This window comes from Onychostruthus taczanowskii, unplaced genomic scaffold, assembly GCF_017590055.1.
Source record: "Onychostruthus taczanowskii isolate IOZ18803 unplaced genomic scaffold, ASM1759005v1 scaffold27, whole genome shotgun sequence".
Taxonomy (NCBI): Eukaryota; Metazoa; Chordata; class Aves; order Passeriformes; family Passeridae; genus Onychostruthus; species Onychostruthus taczanowskii.
This window is the reverse complement of record NW_024500017.1, coordinates 7,885,942-7,910,613: the sequence shown is the minus strand read 5'-3', so window position 1 is coordinate 7,910,613 and position 24,672 is coordinate 7,885,942. Positions and strand designations below refer to the sequence as shown.

The 24,672-nt window shown below is 38.3% G+C and overlaps 1 protein-coding gene across 2 annotated transcripts in view; it reads left to right on the top strand.

The window, feature by feature from the left end:
- The window catches only part of ASAP1 (ArfGAP with SH3 domain, ankyrin repeat and PH domain 1), a 141,878-nt gene that overhangs the window by 56,384 nt on the left and 60,822 nt on the right, over window positions 1-24,672 (top strand). For both annotated transcript variants that reach the window (XM_041407555.1, XM_041407554.1), the window contains exon 4: window positions 17,450-17,522. In XM_041407555.1, coding sequence (XP_041263489.1) covers window positions 17,450-17,522 — 73 coding nt within the window. The remainder of the gene's footprint in view (window positions 1-17,449; window positions 17,523-24,672) is intronic.

The following is a 24,672-nucleotide window of genomic DNA, read 5'->3' as shown; positions in this document are numbered from 1 at the left end:
TAGAGAGTGGCTCAGAGGCTTGGAGCCAGATATTGAAGCAGCCATAAATCTGGGAGAGACAGGGAACAGAAGTCTGCCAGTTGGCTGATTGAGGGACTCACAGGTCCAAGCCAGCTCCTGCAGACACAATAAGGTCTTGGTCTGGTTGAGGGTTTGTGTGTGGGGTCTGTGCACGAGGCACGTGACACTGCAGGGATGTGCTTTTGTCCATGTCAGCGGTAGTGGAGCCCAGGATGAGGAGCCCTTTGTGCTCTCTCTGTCTGCTGGAAGTACAGACTCAACCTTTGTCCTGGCCAGAATAAGAACATGGAACCTCACCTTTACTGAGCTACCAGCATCAGCAGCACATGAGCCCTTTGGAGGAGTTTGTGTGTATGGTTGTCTTTGTCCTCTGCTGTCTTATGGGTGTGGCTAAAAATGGTACAAGGTAGATTCTGACTATATCTAACACGTCTGCCAGGCTCTTTACAGATTTCAGTTCAAAATAAGGTTTTTTTGGTAAATTATATGTCTAAGGATAGCAAATCATCATTGAGATATAACAAATCTTCAGATTTTCTTTTTTTTTGTGGAGCCCTCTGAATCCTGTTATCAAGAGGGTCTCTTGCCTCTTCCTGCAGTAACTTATGCTGCCCTTTTCTGCACAACCTGTAACCCACAGTTCCCACTTTCAAGGAGCAATAATCAATAAAATGTATAGAAAGGAACACAAAATTTACAGAAGTGAAGGATGAGCAAGTATAGTCATCTTACTATTGCCTTCTCAAAAGCAGATTCATCTGACAGTAAGAAGTCTTTGGCAGGGTCTCAATTTTCAACGCAGTCTTCTAATTTGGAGCATGAATGTTGTTTTGAATTAAATTTCCTTAATATTCCTCTGACCATTCTGTGTTTTATACCAGGAAACAGCTTTATAGGAGACAAAACTGGATTACCTTTGTTTGAAAATAGACTGGAGGATGCACTGTTAAGTCTTGCTGAGTATTCAGTTCACAGAGCAGTTTAGATCTGGTCCGGAGTAAACCTGCTTTTGAAATGCATCTTATGTGGATAAAGTTTGTTTCACAGATCCTATCCTACTGTTGGGCTCTATTTGTGGATACAGAAATGTTTTCTGTTTCATGGAGCAGCACAAACATGTGGGATGGTTGTTTGCTTGCTTTTCCTCCTTTAAACAACAGCAAAGCTTCACCTAGGAGGAGTTCCTTTCTGATGTTCTCTAAGGGGCTTTGTTTCTGTGCACCATCCTGATGAGGCACCTGCAAGTCACATATATTTCTTGAAAAGATTTGGAGTTGCAAATCAGTTCATCCTTCCTTATTATGGTGTGTATTTAAATGCTTTTCCACTGTGCTGCTTCTTTTTCTTCTGTTTGTATTATTTCCTCAGTGCTTATGACTTTGTCAGTTGAATGTCTTTGTTTATGGACCCCAATCTCTAACTTTCATCTTTTTATAACTATTGTGAAATGTACCATACAATCACATCCACCATGGGAGCTGGTTAGCTGCAGTTGCCATCACTTTCTGTATAATGTGACTTTAACTATGATTTCTATTTTGTATATTATACAAACTGTATGTAAATTTGGCATTAAATCAGTCTATTTCTAAATTCTGGAACTCTCCAATTTTGTGATTAACAAGTGTTGCCTTTATGATTATTCAGTATATAACTAGAATTTGAACATGTTCCAAATGAGAACGCTTAGAAAAGTAGTTCTTTACTGAATCTTCTATTTATATTCCTCATGTGAAAGAGCTGGAGGTTTTCTTACTTTCTTCCTCGTATTCAGGCAGAATACAAATCAGCAATAGGATTTTTTTGCATCATTGCACACAGCTTCCTTTTCTACTGCTCCGTTCTATTTGTGTCCTGCCTTCAGCCCTGCTCGGATACAGCCCTTAGCATTCTGTGCACTGCTGGCTTGCAGGCAGGCCAACAATGCGACGTTCATGAAAGCTGTGAAAGACTGCAGTTGCCAGGTGTAGGATTTACTCTGTTCTAGCTGTGTGCTGGTAACTTGTAATAAGCCAAGACAAAAATAGAGCCCTACAATATTCTCTTGTGAATTCACAAGGAAAGATTTATGGTCATGGGGATGTAAGTACCTTTGCATGCTCAGCCCATAACTGTCTCTAACCAAGGTGAGAAATTGATGCTTATGAAAAGAGTGTAGAAGCAGTTTGCAGTGATATTTCTCTTGGTATGCAGTTCCACTGGTTTTTGAATGGGGATATTTTCAGCTGGAGTTACATAAAAGCTGTTGTGATTAAACCAAGACCTTCTGATTTAGAGGTAGCATCATGACCATGCCTCTTACTGTTTCTACCCTCAATTTAATCCAAACCTGTGATTATACAAACTGGAATTTTATTGTGTTTTGCCTGGTAGATGTTCGCCAAAATTTTTTTTGTTTATTTGTTTGTCAAAACATTCTCAAATGCAGCATTTCTCATTGCAGTAAAAGGCTGAATTTACCATGGCAGGTTTCTCCAGTGTCTGGTGTACCAAGATTATTTCCAAAAAAGTATATGTATAAAAAAAAATCTATATTAAAACTGTTAATCTTAAAAGGCTAGGAGCTAACTTAATACAGTCAGTTCATTTTTCTGTAAAGGATTATGGATTTTATTAAAACAAAATGGCTTTTGGAAAACTTTCTACTCTTAGAGTTTCAATTTAATGCATTAGTTCAGTAACTTTCCATTCACTGCATAAAGACTGGATGTCCTTGAATCATATAAAGAAGTTAATTAACTTTCACTCGTGGCGTGTATAGGGCAAAAGTTACAGTATCAGACAGCTGTCCTTGTAAAGACTGGCAATAAATCACATTCTTCTTTTTCTGTGACTATAAAACATTCTCCAGTCTATACATGAAACAATCAGCTTCTGTTCTCTTTTTACTTTAAAACATACTGTAAAATATGCAACGGAAATTTGAACAAATTGTATATTTTGCTTTGAGTTTATTCATGTGATTTTGAATGGAGCACATCAATTTGATTTGTAGAATGGGAGTAATGTCTAAGGGATATGTACATTTAAAAACCAAAATGCATTAAATGTTTCAGTGATGTGGTGATCATAACTGTTCAATTAATTCCTTGCTGCTTAGTTACTGATAGACCTTTCAGAAAATCTTCTCCCTTCTAAGTGTAAATAGCTTTTGGGACATTTGCAATGATATCTGATTCTCAGATCTGAAGAGGAAAAATTGTCCTAATTTTCTGTAGGACTTTTGTGGGCTTTTTTCCCCATCTTTTTACTGAGGTTTGTCTGTGCTTGGTATTGTGCATATATGGTTATGTACTGGTGAATTCTTCTTGTTACAGCTTACATAACAGAAATGCCATTAGTGAGGGGAAGAGCAGCTGTGTTGGGGTAGTCCAGAAGTTGATAAGAACCTAGGAGCTTTTCTGACATTGCCAGCAGTAGAGGATAAGGACAGTAGAGGAAAAGTGCAGAATTGTAGAAATACCTTCTCCAGTATGACCTCCCTGTCTCCAGTAACATGCAGCTCAGGGTATGGCAGAACAAAGGTATTAAATTTATATTTAAAGGCTGTACTGAATTTTTCTTCCATGATTTTACCCATTTTGTCTTCTATATTTTAAAATAAGTATAATTTTCAAATTCACAGGGAGCTCTACAGCTTACCCTACATGATGCAAAGCACTATACTTTTCCTTTTTTTTTTTTTTTTTTTGGCATTTGCTACCTGCTGGTTTATTTAAAGTCCTCTGCCCTTTATGTTGGAACAGACTGTGTTCAGCCATTGAATATCGACCCCACTTTGCCATTTGGAATTTTTATAGGCCTGTGAGGCCAGGCAGGGGGCTTGGCCCTCTGTGTTGCCATGTGCTCCTCTCCAAAGATGGACCTTGTGCCTGCTGTGACTGCTCTGCAGAGATCTGAAGGGTCGTACTTCCTGTCTTGGGTAAGAAGGACGAATAGGTGAGACTTTTGAAGCAGCTGCTGTGTGAAAGAAAATTCAAGGTGAAGTATTTCTAGAAAAGCTAATGTCAATTTCCCACAACTTCTGTTGCACCCCTTAGTGTTTTCTTTCTGTTTAGTGCTCTGTTAAGGCCAGCATCTGGCCTCCAGAACTAAATTCCCCCTTATTAAATACCATCTTTCTCAGAGCAAGAAGTGTGCTGAGAGGAAATGCTGTCTGCATGGAGTGATGTCTGGTGTAGTGGATAAATGGTCTTATAAAAGCAGCAGGAGGGATTTAAACCAGGTTACTAGACAGTTAATAATACAGAACACTGGCAGTTACACAAAGTGCTTTTCAGATTTTGCTCCATTGATATTGTCAAGTGCAGTAACTCTGTAGCTGCAAACGTAAAACTTCAGCCCATTCTTCAGCCATGGTTTATGTATTTGTGAAGATCATGAGACATGGCATAAGGAACAGCTGTGAGTTACTGTAGTTTAAATAGTTGATTGAGTTTCTGAAGGATAGAACCACTTTAAAATCAAGAGAAACAATAAGAGATTTAAACAGGAAGTCTGTAGACAGAGTCACCCCTGCGTGGTAAAGGAGAAGATGGAATTTTGCCTCTGTGCATGGATATTTCTGACAGAGTTGTTTTCTAAGCGTTATAGTTTTGCAGTCTCAAAGTGGATCTTCACAGATCAAAAGTAGGTGGATTGCAAGAAATGCAGCTCAGATGGAATGGATCTTAATGTAGCTCAAGTATGAAATATAATCGTCTTCTCAGGTCACATGGCAATTTTCATGGAGTCCCAGAGGGGGTAAGGCTGGAAGGGACTACAGTGGTCCAATGTCCCTGCTCAAGCAGCATCATCCCAGAGCACATGGCACAGGATTGGTCCAGAAGCTTCTTGAATATCTCCAGTGAGGGAGACTCTAGACCCTCTCTGGGCAATCTGTACTGGTGCTTGGTCACTGCACAATAAAGTTTTTCCTCATTTCAGGTAGAACTTCCTGGGCATCGGTTTCTGCCCATTGCATCTTGTCCTTTGCTGGGCACCACTGAGCAGAGCCTGCTCCATCTTTTGACACCTCCCCTTAGATACTGATAGATGTTGATGTGGTCCCTTCTCTGTCACCTCTTTTGAAGCCTGAACAGGCCCAGGTTCCTCAGCCTTTCCTCATATAAGAGAGATTCTTCAGTCCCTTAATCATCTTTTTTTCCTCCACTGGACACTCCAGGAGTGTCTGTCCTGTACTGAGGAGCCCAGAACTGCAGACATCACTCCAGGTGAGGCCTTGCCAGGGCTGAGCAGAGGGGCAGGATCACCTCTCTGACCTGCTGGCAGTGCTCCTCCTGATTCACCCAGGATCCCTTTGGCCTTCTTGGCCACAGGAACACAATGATCTATGTGTGCAAGTTTGTGCATCCTTTGAAGGGGTTAGAGCCACTGTGTGTGCAATTGTGCATCCTCATTTGCAATGGCCACAACCCACCAAAAAAGGCAACTTTAACCTGATCTAATTTCTTGACTTTGTGATTACTAGAGTGCTGGTACAAAGAAGGTAATGAGAATTAGTGGTTGGAAGAGGAATAACAGGAAAACCATATTTTTCAGGAACTGTGAAGAAACTGAAACTAGCTTTCCACTAAAACCTGCAGGCATTCCTGTTGTCCTGTTGTTTTCAGTCATAAAATACCAGCTGGAATGTGGAATGCTATTGATTTCAACCTTCATTTTCTTAATAATTTCATCTTTCCTGTTCAAATTTTTGTTATTTTACTCACCATTTTTTCTGTACGTTCATTTTGTGTTCCAAAGTGAATCTTTTAACATACATTTGGTGTATATTGTAGGACATCTATTGTATTTTTTGATACCTGTTACCACACTCACAGTAAAGAATTTCTTCCTAACATCCAAACTAAATCTACCCTCCTTCAGTTTAAAGCCATTATCTCTTGTCCTTATCACTCCATACCCTTATAAAAAGTCCCACTCCTGATCTCTTGTAGCTCCTTTAGGTGCTGAATCAGATGAAAGCTATAAGATGCTGTAAGGTCACCACAGAGCTTCCTCTTCTCCAGGCTGAGCAGCTCCACCTCTCTCAGCCTTCATTACTTAGACTGCTGCTTAGATAAAACAAACCAAAATAAACACAGCAGAGTTTGTTGCACAATTATTTTATATTCATTGTGGGTGTCTAGTACAAGTGTTAGCAAAAGTGTTTTAAGCTTGTGAAAGAGAAGGATGATTGTGTGTGGTCTTCTCTACCTCCCTTGAATGTGAATCTTCTCCTTCAATCCTGCATGTATGGGGAAGTTGTGTTCTTTGACTAACTTTTGCATTTGAATCTGTGGAATGTGAATGCTTTTTGCCTGAGTGTTTTAAAGAAAATTGTTGCTAGTGTAATATAGCTATGTTTAGGATCTTGGCCATGGATTGTGTCTGAAGTGTGATATTATTTAAAAAAAAAAATAGAGAATAGTCTCCAAGGGCATCTGTTCTCTAATACAGTAATAAAAGAGAAATAGCATGGGACTCTTTTTGCAAAACACAATACTAGGTTAAAAAAATGCTGTGAAGTAAGTAGCAGTTTGCTTGCAAAGTACTCATAATGTTTCCTAAAATGCTGAAAATTGCTGCCAAATTCTTCTAAGTTTTGCTGTGGTTTTAAAACAATACCTTTTAAATCAGCACTGTATTTAAAGTGTCCTTGGTATGGAAGGGAAAGTTGTAGATGCTGTGCTGTTCCAATGACTTTGTCAGGCCATATATACAATTTGGGGAATTTAAGGTTACCATTACACTGTAGGATTTCAGTGGTATTAAAATATCCTCTTCTTGCACCTTTGATTGATTGCTGTCACTTATACTCTTGTACATGAGTCAGAAATTCTTTTCTATGCATAACCAGTTTGCAAGTGGTCATAATGTGTGCCAGCATCCCCAAAATAAACCCTACAGAGTATAATCAAACACAGGTCTTTGCTTTAGTTTTGATATCCCTTCTCATTTCACTTTTTTTTACTTGTATATCGAGAAAGCACATTTTACTCTGGTCTTAAGTTGTATATACAATTATTCTGGTAATTAAACATATATATCTTTAAATCATATATATTACATGCATACCTATGGCTTGGTTTTTTTCCGCCTATGTAGCTTTTAGAGGTCTGTAGGTTTTCTGTACCACAATGAAGATATACATCTTCATTTTGTACTTTGCATTTATGCTATTTTTGCATGTTGATTGAAAGGCAATGTAGAAGAAAATAGAAGCTTTGAGATGAGGCTTTTAATAAAATACTTGACTATCCTGATTATTGTGTTTCCTTTTCTATAATTTTCCCACTAAATTATATATGTCCAGAGAATATATTTATATTAAAGAACATGACATGGAAATTAAAAAATGAATGCTTTACATCTAAATTATATTCTTGTGATTTTATTTCTCTTTTTTAAGGGGATGTCTCCAGTCCCCTCATTTATGCATTTTGTAAAGCTCTAGTCACAGGTTAAGAAGAATTAGATTAGAAACTCAACTCCTACTGTATATAGTAAAACTTCTAATTTCCATTTTTAAATTTACCTTAAAAACAGCAAAAATAATTGAAGGGATGTTTATTTTATAGATTGGGTCTAGGTGTGTTTTTATTCTCCTTTCTGTTATTATCCCATAGTGTCATTCTGTGTTATACCCTGTAATGAGGATTGTTTGTAAGATGATAGACTCTGTTAGATGGTTACATGAATGTAGCTCTGAATTTCGTAAGTAGTGGTGGTTGAAGGTTTAACATGATGTAAGATGAAATCTCACTGAGTCTGCCACCATTGCAGTCTCCATAAGCAGAATAAAACTGGGCTGTTACAGTGTCCCATAATGTTGTAGTCGTCTTCAAGGTCTGTGTTATACTGGAAATCCTATTTTTTTAAATTAACCTAATAAAACCCTTGAAAATTGCAGCCTGAAAAAAATATGCACTTTTTTTTTTTTCATGAAACAGTATGTTAGTATAATCACTTTTTTTTCTCTGAATGGAATAATTCTGAAATGGAATATTGCAGTCATCCATCAAGGTGTGCATTTAAATATTTCTTCAGGAGTTAGGAGGAGAAGGGGCATGAGTTGTTCCTGTTCTCAAGTAAGCGATCATGCCTGTTCCCTCACCTTAGCCAGGGCATTTTTTTTTTCTTAAAAGAATTTCTAATAGTAGTAGTAGTGGCTGGTAGAAGGTCCCAACAATGCCACTCGGGGTTGGATTTTTTGGAGCTGTGAGATGTGAGTGTGCTGTGTGCCTGCAACACCATGGAGAGGCTGCATTTATTCCTCAGTGCCACTTTGACTTTTGTAGCATTCACAGAAACTGTGTACAATATTTGTAGAGTTTTGCTGCCAGTAAGAATAACTAGCCCTGATCGAGTGCATCTTCCCTCCCTGAGTAGAAAATGCGTGTGAGTTACTGGGATAACAGCTTAAATGCAGAAACTGCTGCAAAATATTTTGTGGCTTCAGAAAAAGAAGGAAAGGAGTTAACAGGGGACAAAAATATTTTTAGTATTTAACTCTGGTGCTGCAAGAGCTCTCCTGTTAGTGAAATATACAGTCTGGTATGGTGGGGGGGAGCAATTTTCCACAGACTTTTGTACTTTTTTCCAGTTCAAGTTGCTAAGTATCTAATTTTTAATAACCCTATGTCTGTTAGCACATCTATTGAATGTGGTTGTGTTTATGCTGTTTATATGTCACCTTCTCATTTTGTTTCCTTCTGAAAGACCTTGCCTCAATTATTCACCGTCTTCTGATGAGTTTGTTTGATTGCTCTCAAAAATACATAATCTTTTTGTATTTTTGGGGGGTGTGTTAGTGTAGAGACATGTCACTTGCATATAAGCTTTTCAGGTTAGATTTTTTGTTAAATGAAAATGTCACTTTGTTATGTCTTAGTAAATTACAAGAAGCTCAGTGAATTATGCTGGAAAAAAAAAAAAAAAGACTTTTGTAAGGTAGTATTTGATAGCCAATACTCACACCCAAATCAATGTATTTCCCCTGGCTTTTGTAAAAACTGTAAGGAGAGGTTTGCAAGAATGCAAGGAGAGAATAGGCTTTTGTTAGTTTAGGATCATTCCCTTTGTGCTTTTAAAACAGTACTTAATAGGTTGCTGATGTGGACAAGAGTCAAGTCACAGGAAAAAAGACTGTCAATATGCCATGAGTCACTAAAAAGCAGAGTGCAGCAGCACTCATTGTTTTTAAATACAGGAGCATTTGTAATGTAGGGAGGTTCTTGGGTGATGTTCTGTGCAGCCACTTGCTAGTGCTATGCAGCCTTAATGCTGGCAAAAGCCCTGTGTGCAACCTGGGAATTGGGGACTGTGGCATCTTCAGGAGCTGGGAGCCTGCCTGTGGGTGTGCTGGTTTTTGAGCTTTAGCCATATTTTATCCCAGCAGTCATGCCAATGTGTTTATCCAGCAGCTGGGGTAAGAAATAGGTAAAGGTGTGCTGCAGTGACATTTGAACTGGGAAGGTTTTTCCACTGGTTTTGCCGTTCTAGGTTTCTGTACTATTCAGCTTCACTACTGCTGATTGAAGAAGTGAGTTTGTATGTAGTGAATGATAGCTGTTCCAGCAGCTGTAGCTAGCTCACAGTGAAAAGATAAGAATATTGTCACTAAGTAGTTGTGGATGCCCCATTGTGTCCCGAGAAGCTGTGGATGCCCTGTCCCTGGAAGGTTTTAATGCCAGGTTGGACAGGGCTTTGAGCAACTTGCTCTAGTGAAAGGTGTCCCTTTCCATGTCAGGAGCATTGGAACTAGATGATGTTTTCCAACCCAAACCATTCTCTGATTCTCTGATATTTATCACCAAGATTAGTTTCTACCCAGTGAATCTGGTTTAGAGCCTGTGGGAGAAACTGTCACTGGATGGTTTCAAGTGTTGTCACTAAATGTGGGCTTTTCAGCATCTCCTACACAACAAAAATTAGAGAATAAATCTGATCAGTGTCATCATCATTCCTGGAAACAAATCTCTTAGCTTATTTTTCGATATCTCTAAATGTACCTTGTGCACAAAATAAGTTAGACTCAGAAGTATTGATGTAACTCAACTGAAAACTAAAAGGAAGAAATTGCCCAAAATATTGTTAAGCTTTCCCAGGTGTGTCAGAGCATGCACAAAATCCAACATCTACACTGTGGTCATTAGAAAAAATGTGATGCTAACTTCATTTAATGCAGAAGTTATCATATATAGATAATTTCTAGAGTCTACATTCTTGCTCTTGCAGAAATGGCTGCTGGGTAGAAGTGTGGTTGCCAAGAAGGTTCCAGTTGTCAAACAAATTACAATTAGCAATATTGTGCTTTTACAAGCAATATCGACTGTGCTTGTTCCATTTGAGTAATACTTGGAGAATAATTAAGTGGCTAACATTTTTGCAGCTCTTTTAAGAGCCCACACAAATGAGCTGGCGCATCTACTGTAACCTTCACAGCACTGGAGGTTGGTGATTTTTGTCACATATGTGGAGTTTGGAGAGGCTGTTGCATTGCATCACACCATGTAGCTAAGAGCAAACGTGAGGAAAGTTCAACTGATGGAATCCATGTTAAATTTTGGCGTTACCTGAAAAAATACTTTTGGGAAAATATATTTACTCAGTTTGATCACTGAATGCTTTTTTCATTAGGTTATGCTTAAAATACTTGAAGCTTGAAATTTTCAGATCAAATAAAAGGTTTTAAAAATAATGTTATTTTACTTGGTTTTCTGTTGGGAGCAGCTGGGAAATGGTGGTGTATGAAATGATGCTGGAATCAGTTACTACAGTGATAAGTGCTTGTTGATGTGTTGTTTTGGTTTGCTTCTTCTCATTGGGACCCTTTGGGGTTTTCTTATGTAATTCAGGACAAGTTCAAACTGGACCTTTTTATATCTACCTTTTACACAAAGAGGTTGTCTCTAGAAAATTCTTAACACTTGAACACGCCTATTTTTGTCATGTAGACATGTGCTGAGACCAACAATTGGAAACAATTTTCATTCTGGTGACTGGCAGGAACAGTATAAACTGAGTGGAGGGGGAAGGACAGGAAGGGTGGTTTGAATCACTTCTCTGTGCTCAAAATTAAGTGGGTTTGGAAGTCTGCTTGTTTCTGAGTGAGCTACAGGAGACCAACACTTGATGCTAATCTTCTCTTATGGTTCTATTTCACTGTGGCAATTATAGGGGTTTGTGTTGTTGCAATTTCTGTGGCGTGCAATAACTTACTGGCTGTCTAGTCTGTGTTTATTGTATATCCAATAAAGTCTGGACTTGATTGTGAGGAAAGCTGATACTGCTGCTGCACAGCCATAACTTTGTAAGGTGCTATTTCTCTACTTCATTCCATGGGTCCTGTAACTGGGACTTGAGAAGGGGGCAAGCATGTTTTATAGTACAGCCAGCGGTAACTTTTGTGCCAAGGTTAGAGAAGTGTGTAAATTGGTAAGTGAAAGATTTACTACTTTTAGTCCCTGGAAGCCAGTAAATCATCTGTGTGTTTCATGAAGTAATTATTCTTGTGTCTGACAATACAGGCACATGACTACCAAGCATTCATTACACCCATTTGTCTGTACAACCTCAAATATTTTTATATTTCACATGGATTACTTTTTAATATAAGAAAATAATTCTTAAAATACATGGAGGGAGGGGATTTTGTGATGAGCACATAGGTTGTGCATGCTCTAATCACCTTCAAAGTTTTGTCATGGGTCTTGTGCAAAATATTGTAATGGTTTAAAATTCTTCTTCTCTGGTATATTATTTTTGTGGGTCGGTTCTGGTACTGATAGGATATGGAATCTTTTAGGGCAAACCTCCTACAAATGGTGTGAATTTCTAAACTTCCTCTGATATAAGCATGAGTGGTTTTTTCCAGTTGGAAAATGCATCTCCTTTGGATAATAATCTACTTGGGAATTAACAATATTCAATAATATATATTGACATATTAATGTGATCATCAGTGTCTTGAGACACTTTATCTTTTGTTATTGTTAGTCTGAAACAGAAATTAGTGAGGTTTTTTTACCCCTCTTCAAATTGTAAAGGTTTGAGAGGTACACAAAATGTATTTGATGCTTTAGTACTCTAGTGGGCTCAATGGGCAGTAGCATCCTTTGTACAAATGTGTGCCTCTGGGTTGGTGCTGATTTCTAAAAAAGCTAAATTTAATATTGTGCAAAGTACTTTTGTGATTGGTTTCTGGACAGTGGTTTTGTGTTAATGTAGAAATAAAGGTTTATGTGCTTTCTAAACCATTATTTTCATGTGTATTAGCAATAAGCACCTCAAATATTTATAAGTATGGTTTACAGTATGTAGACTTTTGTCTACGATCACATCAGGACAAATACAGAATCACAGAATGGTTTGGGTTGCAAGGAACCTTAAAGTTCATCTAGTTTCAACCTCCCTGCCATGAGCAGGGACACTTGCTAATACACTCTGATCTAAGTAATTGTGCACACACATGCCCATAAATACATACATATCTATACAGAATAAAGAGGTTTTAAAGAAAAAATTATTAGTTTATCTAAATGTGAACCTGCCAGTTTTTACTACCTCAGAGGCAGATGGCAAACCAGAATCTACCACTTTCCACACTGTACTATAGTATAATTTCTGGTTTAAAATTTAGAGACTATTAAATCAGAGCATGATCCCAAAATAGAAATACCTTTCGCTGAGAAGAGATCAGGCTCTTGAGGGTTGAGGAGAGGCAAAGCAGTGTCTGTCAGTGTGAACAGAAGAAGAAAATGTGTAACAGAGAGGGCTGGTGTGGGTTGGAGAATGTTAGCATATACCTCTCCTGACCTGGCCCTGATCTGTGTGCTGTGGTTGGCTGGTAAAAGTGCCTGTGCTGCTACCCAGGGTTCTACATCAATGAATGATCCATTGGGAAAACTCACCTTGTCTCCAGCCCAAAATTAATTTGGTTTTATGTCCTCACATGGAGGATATAAAGTTTTGCACTCAGTGGTATGAATAGCTACCTGTGAATGTCCATCTTAGGAGGGAGGAGGTGCCTTCTCTGAATGTGACGTGGTAGCTCAGTACAAATGTCTGTCAGTGTGTACTGCACTGATGGAAGGCGGGCTAAAAAGGAGCTTTCACAGGGCTGTTGGCAGCACAGCAGCTCCTGAGCTGGGCCATGGTGTAGCCAACAGGAGTGCTCTGGGGTGGGGGACAGGAGACACTGCTTTCTTCAGCAGTGCAGCTTTGAACCAGGTTGGTGGCTTGAAATGGCAGGCCAGTTCAAAGCAGACATATTGTAGCAGAAAGGAGAATTTGTATCTGGGGTAACTATGTGGGGAATTCCACACTGATTAGTTAGAAGATCTGATGTTGTATGATCAGGAGATTTTCTTCTTGAGCATAAGCTTCAATGGAAGTGAATGCAGCAACCTGAAACCTCAACAAAGCCAGAGAATCTGCTGTCTGCTGGGAATAAGGAACAAGGAGGTTTCCTTGCTTCATTTTATTTAAGTAGATTAAATATGGTGGTTCGATGCGGTTCGTTTGGGGGGGCTCCCCGGGGAGTCCCCGGAGGGCTCCCTGGGCTGTGAGTTGGCTGGCAGCAGCAGCAGGCAAGGAGACTCCACACGGCTTCTGAGGGCGCTGATTGATCAGGGTTTATTGGGGGTCCCGTTCCCGGGAACAGCATGGCTACTGAGGGAGGGGGAGCCTCGGGGAGGACAGGGGCAAGAGAGGGGAAGGGCTAAGAGGTGGGAAAGAGGCTAAGAGAGCGGAAGGGCTAAGAGAGCCACTGATTTCACAGCGCAGCCTAAGAGGGGAATTGAAGTGGGCGCGGAATCCGACTTGGGCCAATGGGATTGCAGGTACGTGATGGTTCGGGGCAGGACCGCAGGCTTGGGATACACCATACATTTCGGAGGGGGGAGACAGAGCATTCCATTTAAATAATGCAGTGGTTGTTTTATGTTCTTTCTCTTTTTTTTTTTTTTTTTTTTTTTTTTGGGTTTTTTTTTTTTTTTTTTTTTTTTTTTTTTTGTTTTTTTTTTTTTTTTTTTTTTTTTTTTTTTTTTTTTTTTTTGTGGAAACTGATTTTGCATTATTTTAAGCTTGTCTCCAAAATGAGCATTTTCAAGAATAAAGCTTTGTTCAGCTGATAAGGTAGTGAATCTGTGGTGTAGGTACCTTTAAATGATTCATCTTTCCAAAATGCATGAGGGTAAGAAAATATTCTTCTGTGGAACTTAAAGATGTTCTTCTACAAGATGGTATTATGGAAATGGAAAAAAGAAGCATTTGCCAGGAGTGGGTGGTGGTAAGGAAGAGTTTAGAAGGTTGGAAGGAGTGCCACTGAGAGATTGCCCTGGAGATTGTCACAGAAACCCTTTGGATCTCTAAGACACTATAATTTTCAGTAATATAAATGCATGCCACTTTTAATGGAAGATCAAATTTTGTGTCTTCTACAATAGGCAGTTAAAGTATTTAGTATTCTAAATAGTGAAAATGAAAATTAATGGATACTGCAAAAGCTTGTTTTCACCAAACTAGGGAAAGCAAGGCTGTTCCTGTCTAACATGCTGAGAAGGTAATATTACTCTGGAATAATAATTGAATTGAGTGTTGAGTGCAACTTAATTGCATTGCAGCAGAGTGCAGCTAAAAATTATAACAAAAAGACATCTAAGAGGAATGTAATATATTTAGAAACAATCTGTCTCCAGTTATATAAAATAAACAAAACAGAAACAAACAACTAAAAAACCTCAACACCCAAAAGCATCTAAGCAACCCTAGATAGCAAGTTTTGTGTACTTGGTATGTAAGTGTGTTTTATTTATAGTTTTGGACTGTGAAGAAGTAGTTCATGTAAAAATTGTGTTTACAAATATAAAAATACAAAATTGGCCTGTGATGTCATTTTCACTTAGATCACTGGATCCTTCAGGCTGTGGATGTCATCTTTGTATATTGCTTTGCTCAGTGATTCCTCTTTTAAAATAAGAATGCTCCCTTTCCTCCTGCTCTCACATTAGTGATTACATCTAATTCAATAGCAAATCCAATTTTCAAATTTTTTCTAGTCTGCTTGTCATAGTCTTTTAGATTGATAACTTCAGGAAAGTTTCCTGGAGTTGTTGTATTTCTTTCTTTCTCCTGAGTGTCCAATTTGCTTCAAACTAGACCTTAGCACAAAGTTTTATCTCTCAATCTCATCCATGTTAACCACTGTCTTTCTTTCAAAATACTGGTATCAAATTCTTATCCTGTGTTCAAGCTCTCAGTAGACAAGTGAGTCATTATTTTTTTCTGGTCATTGAAGATGGAGAGAACTTCAGTAGAAATGTATGATAGCAACTGGCTGACGTAGCAGGCAGGCAGGAGCAAAAGCTTTTGACAGCATTTGCAGAGGAATCAAAGAGAAGCACTTGCTGTGCACTGTCTTGGAAAGGAACACTGAGTTCCTAATACTTTATTACATTTAAAAATGGTAACTTTTCCTGGCAAGATGTAAGTCAAGTCAAACCCACTATTTCAGTGGGGAGCAAAAGAAGTAATGATGTTTGCAGTTCTTAATGTTTTAATCCATTGTTCTGCTGTAAATGGAAAAAAACCCCAGAGATAAATAGCCTCAGAAGGCATTTTTACAGCTTTTGTGGTTCCAAATGTTCTAGTTTTAGCTGCCACAGGAGAGGTTGTATGATTTGAGAAAATGGTTGTTTCCAGTTAAGGAACAGAAACATTCCGTTTTATTTTGTTACAGATTATCATGTATTGTTCAGCTATAACATTTTGCATGATTATAATTGGTTACTCAAAACAGAACCATTAGATATTAATTGGTTTCTCTCTGTATGGATTCCTACTGTAAGTGTTCACACAGAGGAACACTCAGTGTCTGGAACATACTGATGAGCAGTACCCTCACGTTTACCTGTCTCTAGTGCTTAATGCTGTAGTTGACCTGGAGCTCCTGATGTGGTTTTCTGGAGCTTCTTAGTGCCCAATGGAATATTCTTCCATTATAGAATCATAGAATGGCTTGGGTTGGAAGGAAAACTAAATATCATTTAGTTCCTAAGCCATGGGTGCCCTGCCATGGGCAGGGGCACCTTCCAGTAGACCAGATTGCTCCAGTAGACCAGCCTGGCCTTGAAAACTTCTAAGGATGGAGTAACCACAACTTCTCTGGGTAACCTGTGCCCGCCCTCAGAATATTCACAGTAAAGAATCTCTACCTAATGTCTAATTTCAACCTACTCTCAGTTTCAAGCCGTTCACCCTTCTCCTATCACTCTATGCCCTTGTAAAAACTCGCTCTCCAGCTGTCTTGTAGACCCCATTTTTCAGGCATTGGAAGGTGCTATGGGGTTTTCTAAGGCTTTCACTGTCAAAACCATCTCAGTTTTGGCAGTGAAAGCTCTGCTTATGGGGTGTTTTCACTCAGTGTTGCTGGCGATGTCTCTTTGTGAGGAAGCAGGAGTAGCTGGCATTGTGCCTTGTTCTGCCAGGCTTCAAACCCCCAGGAGCTCGAGCGTTTAAACTTTTTGAAAAACAGGGCTGTGCAAGGGTCTCTGCAATGTGAGTGGTGTGGTCTCTACCAGGCCCCATGCTCAGCTGTGCTGCTGTCCTGACAGTGGTTCTGAGTGCGAGTTCTCCAATCTCCAGTGATTTGGAAGTGAACATAATATGGCGAACACTGCTATACTGTTTGCCATACTGCAAACACTGATCTAACATTACCTGTGATATAAATGGGGAAAAATATAGCAAACTATTTAAACATTTCTGTGTATGATTGGAAATCTAATCCTCAATTCATCATTACTTAATACCATTTTATACTGGATTTTGGAACTATTGCAGAAAATTTGAAATTCTTAAAGATGTAGTCTTGAAAATGCATATTTGAATATGATTATTGTTATTAGTCCTTCAGTCACATTATGTTGTACAAAATCAGATATTATTTCTTTATTTTGATTTACGGCTTTTCATCTGCTGTACTTTTAGAGTTATGTTGTGGAATTTGGTGCGAGGGGTTAGTGTGATAGTCTGTGTCTATAAACACTATTACTGTGGGAGAAGCACAGATGTTAACAAGCAGATTAGTTGTAGTAGAAACTGTAGGGCTAGTGTAGAAACATCTGCTATTTCTTTTTTGTTTTTTTCTTTTCGAAAATATAATGCAATTGAATTAATGCTTTGTCCTTTACAAAACTAAAAGTGTTTTTCTTCTAGCCCTGTCAGTACTGTTCTACTCTCTTGTCAGAGCATTTTCAGTTCAATTCTTTAATTCATCCTGAAGGGTTTCCCCAGACCTTCCCACAGGCTGAGCTCAGTTGTACCTGCAGCTTTTTCCACCTGTGAAACTTCTTATTTTGTGGGTTTCTTTTTAGTTGTTAAAGTATATTCTGGCAATCAATGAAGTAAATATTTAAAGTTTGTTTACTTCTTGCTATTGTAGGCATTGGATCAAGACAGAACTGCACTACAGAAGGTGAAAAAATCTGTGAAAGCAATATATAGTTCGGGGCAAGGTAAGACATTGTTTTCAGTTTTACACAAGAACCAAAGCATTTAATTTTGAGATGTCTTGCAAGTCATCCTGTTGAAATGTATAGCATAGGAAATGCTTATCTGTTTAGGAGTGTTTGGACTTCAAAATTTTCTTTCTTTAATCTGATTCATAATCAAAAGTAATGTGCTCGCCAGTTCTTTTACTCTCATATTCCTTCTCAGTGGCCACTAGGAGAATCCCATGGTAAATTTTCCTGCTATTATAATATTTCAAGAATTTACCTTAAACTAGAACAGTGACAAAAAAGGGTTTTCAACTGAATTTTTAGAAAGCACTTAGAAGTGAAATAAGATTTAGGACTTTTTTAAAAAGTAAATAAATAAAAAGAAATATCTGGTTTTGTTTAGTCAACGTGTGCTCTCCCTTCATAATGTGTTTCTCTTCTTACCTAAAATCAAAATTATGTATTTCCCTTCTTACCTAAAATAGTATAGTTATATAATTGTTTCTCTTGCTTGAAGACACTGTTGATGTTTTACTGGGACTACAGTAGTTACTTTGATGGGAGGTTATTTGGTTAGAATATGAATTAATATTCAGTTTGAGTGCAGTAGCAAATGGTGATCAAACACATCAATGTACAAATTTGATTTTAAAAATGCTACAACTCTAATGCTTCTACCTCTTCTTCTTCAAGTTCTACAAACTGTGCCAAAGGCAGATAGGGTAGCAGAGCTGTGCACTTGCCAATGATCTTCTGGCTGTAAATACATGATTTTAGAAAATCCCAGTTCCAATTTCCTACCATAACAATAATCAGTTTAGCAAATATTTTCCATATACAGAGCTCCTTTTGAGTGCTCTTAGTTTCTGTGTTTATGGAAGTGTCTGGGATTCTTAACTATTCTCATTTGCCAATCACCAATGTTGGTTTGCTAGCACCATGCTTTAATTAGCTGTAATTTTAGCTGTTGATAAATGGTTCTCAATAGACTGTGAAGCCTGATATAAAGTGAGAATAGTATTTGGTGCAAGTCTATTTAGTTTTATGCTTTTAGAAGTATACACATGCTCCAATAAGTTTTTCTATTTGAGAGTACTTACTTAAACAGAGTTTTGAAAAGTGAGTTTCAAAACTGATGAAAAGTGTAGAACACGTTAAAGGTGTTTCTGCCTGTTTTGAAACCTATAAATATGAAACATTTGAGTCTTGTGATAAAAATAATATTGTTGTTGAGGCCTGTATCTAAGGCAGTACTATATGATGAATTACTTGCATTAATAAAAGCAATAGAAGGTGGGTTAATGGCTTTGATTGGGTGTTCTGCACTTAAAAAGGAGCAGAGATGAGTAGCTCGTTTTTAATTTTTTTTTTTTTTACATTTTAAAATATTTTTTTATCAAGCCTTGTTTCAAAGGTACAAGTTTGTAGGAATTCATTTGGCTCAACAAAGCTTTATGCATAATCCTCTGGCTCCCTCTTCAGAGTGCTGCTGTCATAGGCTCTTACAATGAAAAGCTGTGTGCAGGAGGGAGTTCATGCAGTGACTGATAAACTGGGATTAGTAAAGCCAAGACCAAAAACATGTTACACATGTGAAACCTGAAATAAATGTGAAGTGAATCAAAACTCAAGCCCATTTTGTCTCCTTGTACAAGGAAAATTGCTGAACCAGCTATTTTCTTGTGCTTTAGTCTATTCAGAAAATATATTTTATTGGTATTTAAGTAAATTCCAGAAACAGCTGTAAAAAGAATTGGGGTTTATCAAGAAAGTATTATGTGGCTATTTTTATATTTCAAAAGAAAGCCTCTAACTACATTTTGAGAACCGAGAATTGGAATTTTGTTTTACAAATTTTATTGTTTGCTACCATATTTAATTTACTAGACTAGGAGAAGTTTTTTTAGTACTCCTTTGCTTCAAAATCTCCTTTGAGAACTCCAGCTGAACTGGTGAGAAAGAGTTATTCAGGGACAATAGAAATTCTTTTTTCAGTTCAGTAATCCAATTCATTCTCTACCAAAAGCCATAGCTATTTTTTTTTTTGGTTGTAGTGGGTTTTTTGGGTTGTTGGGGGTTTTTTGTTTCTTTGGGTTTTTTTGCTGTTTCTTTGGGGTTTTTTTGGGTTTTTTTTTTTGTTGTTTTGGGGTTTTTTTGTTGTTGCTTTGGGGTTTTTTTGTTGTTGCTTTGGGGTTTTTTTGTTGTTGCTTTGGGGTTTTTTTGTTGTTGCTTTGGGGTTTTTTTGTTGTTGCTTTGGGGTTTTTTTGTTGTTGTTTCTTTGGGTTTTTTTGCTGTTTCTTTGGGGTTTTTTTGGGTTTTTTTTTGGTGTGTTTTTTTTTTTTCGTTGTTGTTTTGTTGTTTGTTTTATTTTTGTTTGTTTTGGGGTTTTTTTGTTGTTGCTTTGGGGTTTTTTTGTTGTTGTTTCTTTGGGGTTTTTTTTGTTTCCTTGGGTTTTTGTTTTTGTTTCCTTGGGGGTTTTTTTTGTGTTTCCTTGCGGGTCTTTTAATGTTTCTGTGGGGGTTTTTTTGTTTGGTTTGGGGTTTTTTTTTTAGTTTTTCAGAGGTTTGTTTTGTTTGGGTTGAGTATTTTTTTTGGTGTTTGGTTGGTTATTGTTGTTGGTTTTGGTTGGTTTAGGTCTTTTGTTTTTGGTTTTTGTTTTTTTTTTTTTTTCTTTCCTGAGTAACATTTGAATATTGACAGTGACACAGTGCAGTGTCTCATACAGAATTCTTCAGGGAGGCTGAACCTTGTGGTGTGTTGGTTTGTTCTTCTCCAGTGCTGAATTACCAACCACAAGGGCCTCTGGTCTGTTACAAAGAGCTTTAACATCACCCAAATAATTTCTGCTCTTCCTGTACTTCCCTCACTTGTTCATCATATTTACAGTTAGAGTTACTGCTGTGGAAATGAAAACATACTAACACTAGAGTGTAGAAAACCCTTAGCAATGTCCCTTCCCTATTTTCATTTCTGAAAGTGTTGTATGGGAAAGGACTGTTTATGGAATCCAGTGAAGCATACAAGCAGACGCCTCTTTCTCAGCACTTGCTCCCTGTCTGGCTTGCTGTTTACATCTGGCATGATTGATTGTGTCTGTAACTAGGAACCCTTCTTATGGCAGGGGTGCTGAACTCATGGAGAATCTGTTCTGACTTCCTTTCCTCTAAGATTTGGATTGAATTGTAACAGCAGTAGATGGCACAATTATTTTTCCTGTAGACTTTTCAATAGCTTTTTTCATTATTTCCCTGGGATAACTCCCAAATATAATCAAAATAGTTCAGACAATGGAGAAATAAAAACATAAAATCCATATAAGACCAAAGGTACTGGGCTGGATCAGCAGTCCACATGGTCTCCCACAGTGTTCAACAGCAGATGCTCGAGGAAGGAGAAAAATGGTTCCAAGATGGAGTGTATTTTAAGCACTTTGTTTAGCACTTTCTCAGTTCACACTGAGTCAGAAAGTATATTATGATGTTTGATACTTCTTAATGGACTTCTGCCACTTACTTTGTCCAAAAAATTTGAAGTAATGTAAATCTTTTATCATTCACAGTCTTGCATCAATCTAGTTAAATTCTCCTGTGCAAAGTTCCCCAGTACATGTTCATGTTCTTCAGATCTTAAGTCACCTGAGGAGGACACTGTCCCTGCCCATGTCTCACAATGTTGGCATCAAACCCACCAAAATGACACATTTGATATGAAATTGAGGGAGCTTTGCATGTTCTGGGCATGAAAGCTTGTAAGAGACTCTCAAATGCCAGAGCTTGCTAGAGTAGAGCCAGAGGAGTTTTTGGTGGATGAATCCAAACTTTGTTCTGTAGACCATTCTATCTCTTGAAATAGGTTTGAGTTGTTTCCATTATTACTCACGGTATCTCTCTTCTGAACTCGGCAGCTCTAGGGGGTTTTGAAGGTTTTTTTTTTTTTTTTTTGTTGGTTTTTTGGTTTTGTTTTTGTTGGGGGGTTTTTTTCCACAGAAACCATCACATTTAATCATTCTTACTTCCTCTTTCTTTTTCCAAAATGGAAGCATAGGCTTCCTTTTCTAAAGTAGAGAAGAGGAGGACTGAATTTTGGGCAGCAGGGACAGGAACTGCACACAATATTAAGGGTTTAAGCCCACTATGGCAATATTTTGATATCGCTCCATTGCTTGCTGTGTTTCTTCGTAATTTCTGATGTGCAGCTTTGTTTTGCTTGGTACTGAATGTCAAGGTGATAGAACTCCAGAACTTTTCCTTGTAATGTCTAGTAATGCAATAATTTCCTTAAAGTTAGGAGTGTTTTCCCTCGTGTGCTGCACTGCCTCTAATGCACACGTCCATGCACCGGCCACTAAACATGAGATTCCTCTAACTTGGGAACTGCCCTGGTGAGAGCCTCTTGCTATGTAGACTGCACAATTAGTGGGTGTATGTAGAGACTTCTGGTTCATTGGTGACCTCCTTCTGGTGAGAAAATGAAGACTTCGTTCTTTCCTTTCTTCCACATATATTTTTGACCTGCCTTTCCTCCTTGTGAGGCCCATCCCTCTTCATCTGCGTAGTTCCTTTCACTATGTTTGTGAGGGAGAGAACTTCTTGGAAAATCAGTAATTTAATGTGGACTTCCTTTCCCTATATGCTTGTTGATCTCCTGGAGGTGGGAGTTTTCTGATGTAAAATTTTCTTTTTACAAAACCTGTGTTTCTTGTTCAGCATTTTGTATTCATCAACATGTCCGCCAATTCTGTTCTGCACTGTAGTTCCTAAAAATAGCCTGGGGAATATATACGGAATATTGCTGCTGGTGCATACTTGAATTCTCAGTTCTCTCTGGAGCTTACTAAAATAGCTAAAAATAGCTATTATATTTGATTTTTCTTTTCTCCTGTAGTGTTAAGGCTGGTATAAATAAGAGGCTTCATTTGTATAGTTTGCCTATTTTATTCTTTTGTACATGGATCTAAGTGACTTGCCATTGCTCATGTTGCCAGATTATAAGACTTCACCTGCTAGATTTGGTATAAATCCTTTGAAGCAGAGGAGAAAGAAAATTCTTCCATGGGAACGTCTTCAAGCATGTCAGTGATGAACAAAGATGCAAAAAGAAGCCATCTACTTTTCTGGGCTGGGTTATCTCTCAGTGCTCTTGTACTGTGATGATCTAGAGAGCCTTGCAGACTCAGTGAGATGTTTCTTGCTCTGAAATATGGAAAGAGGCTTTTATTACTTTTCCCTTGAACAATCTCATTCCAGAAGGCATTATTGTTATCAAGTTCAGACAATTGTATGGTGGTCAAATAATTTTTTTTCTATTATTTTTTCATTATATTTCAACTTTGTGAAGAATGAAATGAGAAAGGGTGTTTTTTATTTCAAGTAATTTCTGCCATCCTTTTTAACCTTGCCAGCTTTCTTGCTTTTCTAAAGCCTTTCTGAGTCATCTTTCATTCATAAATGCATCTTGGCTCTGACCTTGGTTATTGTTCCTCTGGCTATCCATGGAACAAAGCTGTTTTAGAAGAAGCTTAAAAGTAGTTGAAAATTGATAAAAATTCTGAAATATTATTTTTGTTAATCCCACATCTTCAGGTTTCTTTGGGCATAATCAATGATAAAAGTAGTGTTTTTCGTCAGTAAACTATTTAATTTTTTGTGCTTGTGTTCTTCAGTGTTTGCAGGGTAATATATCTAAACAAAAATGTTGCAGAGGAAGGAAATTTTGGGCCTTTAATTTCAGCAATGTGTTTTGTAGGTCCAGCATATAAAGGCTATCCTTTAACCTCTCTCCACAATATTTGTACTTCTGTACCCTTGCTTAATATGCGCAAGTAGACAGAAATCTCACTAGGCTCAGAGGCATATGCAAAATTCTGATAATTTTTGAGTGGGAAATAAACATAGCATTTAATGAATGCTGCGGGTTCCAGTGAAAGAGTACAAATTCTGGGAGTCTCATTTAAGTATTTTCTATTCATCCTGGGAAAAGTTTCCCACAGGGTCACTTTAGGCATGGATAACTGCAGGTGACTGCCTGGGAATGCAGTGCAAGGTGGGATTGAGCCCTGGGCGTCCTCCAGAGCTCTGTGCTCCCTGCTTCTGGAAGTGCTGCCGTGCAGCGAAGGGCTGCTGCAGAGCGGCTGTGGCTGCCGCTCCTTCCTGTGCTGCTTGGATCTGCATGTCCAGAGACATTCCTGTTATTTCCTCTTAACATTTCCCCAATATACATGCTAGAGCTCAGACATAAGGGATGCCACAGCATTATTGTGCGCTGACAGCTGGGAGGGTTTTCTCAAACCAAAGGTAAATTCTGTGCTGAATGTTGCCCGGAGTTGAAGGTGTGGATTGTGGAGAGATGCACAGCTTTCAGCTCAGGCAGTGCCACTCCTGTATCCAGGCTGGTATCCTGCTTTGTACCACGTCTGCCACACTCTGGTGACATTCTCAGCATGGGCTCAGGTGCTGGTGGCCTTGCCAGCTCCCACTGGGAAGGGAATGATGAGTGAGGCCCCTTTGAAGGGGCCTTTCCCTGTGTTTGTCTGGGTGCTGAGTCCTTCCTCAGTTTTCCATGATTCTGGCATGCCTCAGGGAGCTGCTGAAGGAGCAGGATGTCTGGCTGGGGAAGTTGTTCTATTTTCATCACAGTGCTGAGCATTGCTTATAATATTGAAAAGACATGATTCAGTTCTGGAAGACAAATTTTATTCCCTGTATGTACTGCTGTCAGTGATCCTGTCTCACTCCTAGGGTTATTAAAGTCTTGTATGAGGACTTGTATCTAAGAAAGTAAATATTGTCATGGCTGTTACAGCTTTCTCTATCCAAAGGAAGTTCTATTAGGACACCAGGAAGTAATTTCTGAGTGCATGAGGCACCTACAGTGAGATTAAAAAATTCTCTTTGCTCTAAGCATGCCAGGTTTCACATTCCATATTTTAGTGTAAGCTACATTGCAGATTCAATTTGTCAGCTATGTGCATTTATGGTCGAGCAGGGAATTGCTTTACCTCTTTCATAGAAAATATTTAATCTCCTTTTGCAAGATTTACACTGATACTTATGTAGAAATTGAAAATTTCTTCTTCTTACAGAATACTTGCATTTTGTGTGCCTTTGCGTGGTAAATACAGGAGTATTCCTTTTACTTCACCATCAAAACTTCATTTCTAGATTTA